The sequence below is a fragment of the Bison bison genome, unplaced genomic scaffold, assembly GCF_000754665.1.
Source record: "Bison bison bison isolate TAMUID 2011002044 unplaced genomic scaffold, Bison_UMD1.0 scf7180017864371, whole genome shotgun sequence".
NCBI classification, from domain to species: domain Eukaryota; kingdom Metazoa; phylum Chordata; class Mammalia; order Artiodactyla; family Bovidae; genus Bison; species Bison bison.
In genome coordinates, this window is record NW_011494943.1 from 8,099,843 (window position 1) to 8,101,341 (window position 1,499).

General features: G+C 66.4%; 1 protein-coding gene across 1 annotated transcript in view; it reads right to left on the minus strand.

Annotated features, from left to right (window-relative positions):
- RHBDF2 (rhomboid 5 homolog 2 (Drosophila)) overlaps window positions 1-1,499 on the minus strand; it is a 14,678-nt gene that overhangs the window by 2,197 nt on the left and 10,982 nt on the right. Inside the window, exons 12-16 of the mRNA XM_010856511.1 lie at window positions 1,045-1,154; window positions 787-850; window positions 600-694; window positions 323-398; window positions 91-191 (exon numbers count right to left, since the gene is read on the minus strand). Of these exons, the coding sequence (XP_010854813.1) occupies window positions 91-191; window positions 323-398; window positions 600-694; window positions 787-850; window positions 1,045-1,154 (446 nt within the window). The remainder of the gene's footprint in view (window positions 1-90; window positions 192-322; window positions 399-599; window positions 695-786; window positions 851-1,044; window positions 1,155-1,499) is intronic.

The window sequence follows — 1,499 nt, forward strand, 5'->3', positions numbered from 1 at the left end:
GCAGGTTGTGCCCTGGCTCAGGGGCCCTTCCTCCAGGGGTCCAGGTGGTACCACGGGGGCCTGGGGGGTGGGCAGTGAGGGGCCTCTTACCCAGCGTGGAGGAACAGAGACAGCCAGAGCCTATAGAACTGATCGGGGACCTCGGGGTTGAGGACGGGCAGCAGTCCACACACCTTGTCCAAGCAGTGCACCTGGGCCGAGCGCACGGCAGTCAGTCCCCGGGACCCGGCCGGGTGGGAGGCCCTGGTGTGCGGGGTTGGGACCAGACGCCCGCTGTGGGAGGGCGCGAAGGCTGCTCACCGTGCCCAGGGCCCCACCTCACCTGGGAGCAGAGTGTGGCCTTCTCGTGGAAATAGCCGTGCATGAACTCACAGTATTCGCGCGTGGTGATCTCACAGCTGGGGACGGAGAGGCAAGGGTGGACGTCAGGGGACTGAGTCCCGATCCCTCGCCCGGTGTCCAGCGCCTGGCCGCAGCAGGCGTCACTGGCAGGATGGGTGCCCCTCTTCAGGGACCCTCACAGCATGGATGGAGGGGGCGGGGGAACAGTGGCAGAGGAGGAGCACAGGGGCTCGGGCCCGCGGCCCAGGCCGGCTCACCTGCCCTTGGTGCCGATGCAGCAGGGACGGCCCCGGATCTGGCAGTCCATGTGCGGGAAGCCCGAGCGGTTACTCTTGGCCTGCTCCGTGCAGATCTGCCGGGAGGGGCACGGAGTGGAGATGGAGCTGTGCGGCGGGCAGGTGCCTCCCTGCCCTGCCTGGACTGCTCTCCTCTCCGCACACTCACCGGCCACTTGGTGATGTCGTCGGGCCAGATGTGGGCACCACTAGAGGCCGGCTCCTCACAGGTTCTGGAAGTAGACGTTGGAGGGGGCAAAATGTGGGGCCTTGGCACCCCCAGCTTGCCACGCCCCCCGGACCACACCCCAGCCGGCCACGCCCACCAGCCAGCACCCCAGCCGACCACGCCCACCAGCAGCACCCCCACGGGTGGCACCAATGACATGACACTCAGCCTCATCTCAGAGAGCTCAGCCGTGGGTACCTGGGGTCCTGGTTGCACACGGCCCCAGAAGTCCGCTTCTGGCCCAGATCAGACTTGTCCATGGGGGGCCCTGTATCATCCTGCCACTTGACGAAAGTGGCCAGAGTCTCCTGGAGGATGGGGAAGGGCTGGTCATTGCAGGCTGGACAAGGTCATGCCCATCAGAGTGGGCAGGGGTCCCTCTAGGGCAGAGGCTCATTCCCTGCTGTCCAGGTCTCTGGCTCATCTCCCAGACCCCCACCCCTCGCTGACACTCCCAGGACTTAGCTTTCACTTCTCTGGGGCTGGGGAGGTTGATACTCTCCCTGTGCCAGGCTGCCTACATTGGGTGTGAGGCCAGGGAGTGGGGTGTGAGGCCAGGGAAGGGCTGTGAAGCCAGGGAAGGGGGGTGTGAGTCCAGGGAGGGGATGTGAAGCCAGGGAGTGGGGTGTGAGGCCAGGGAAGGGCTGTGAAGC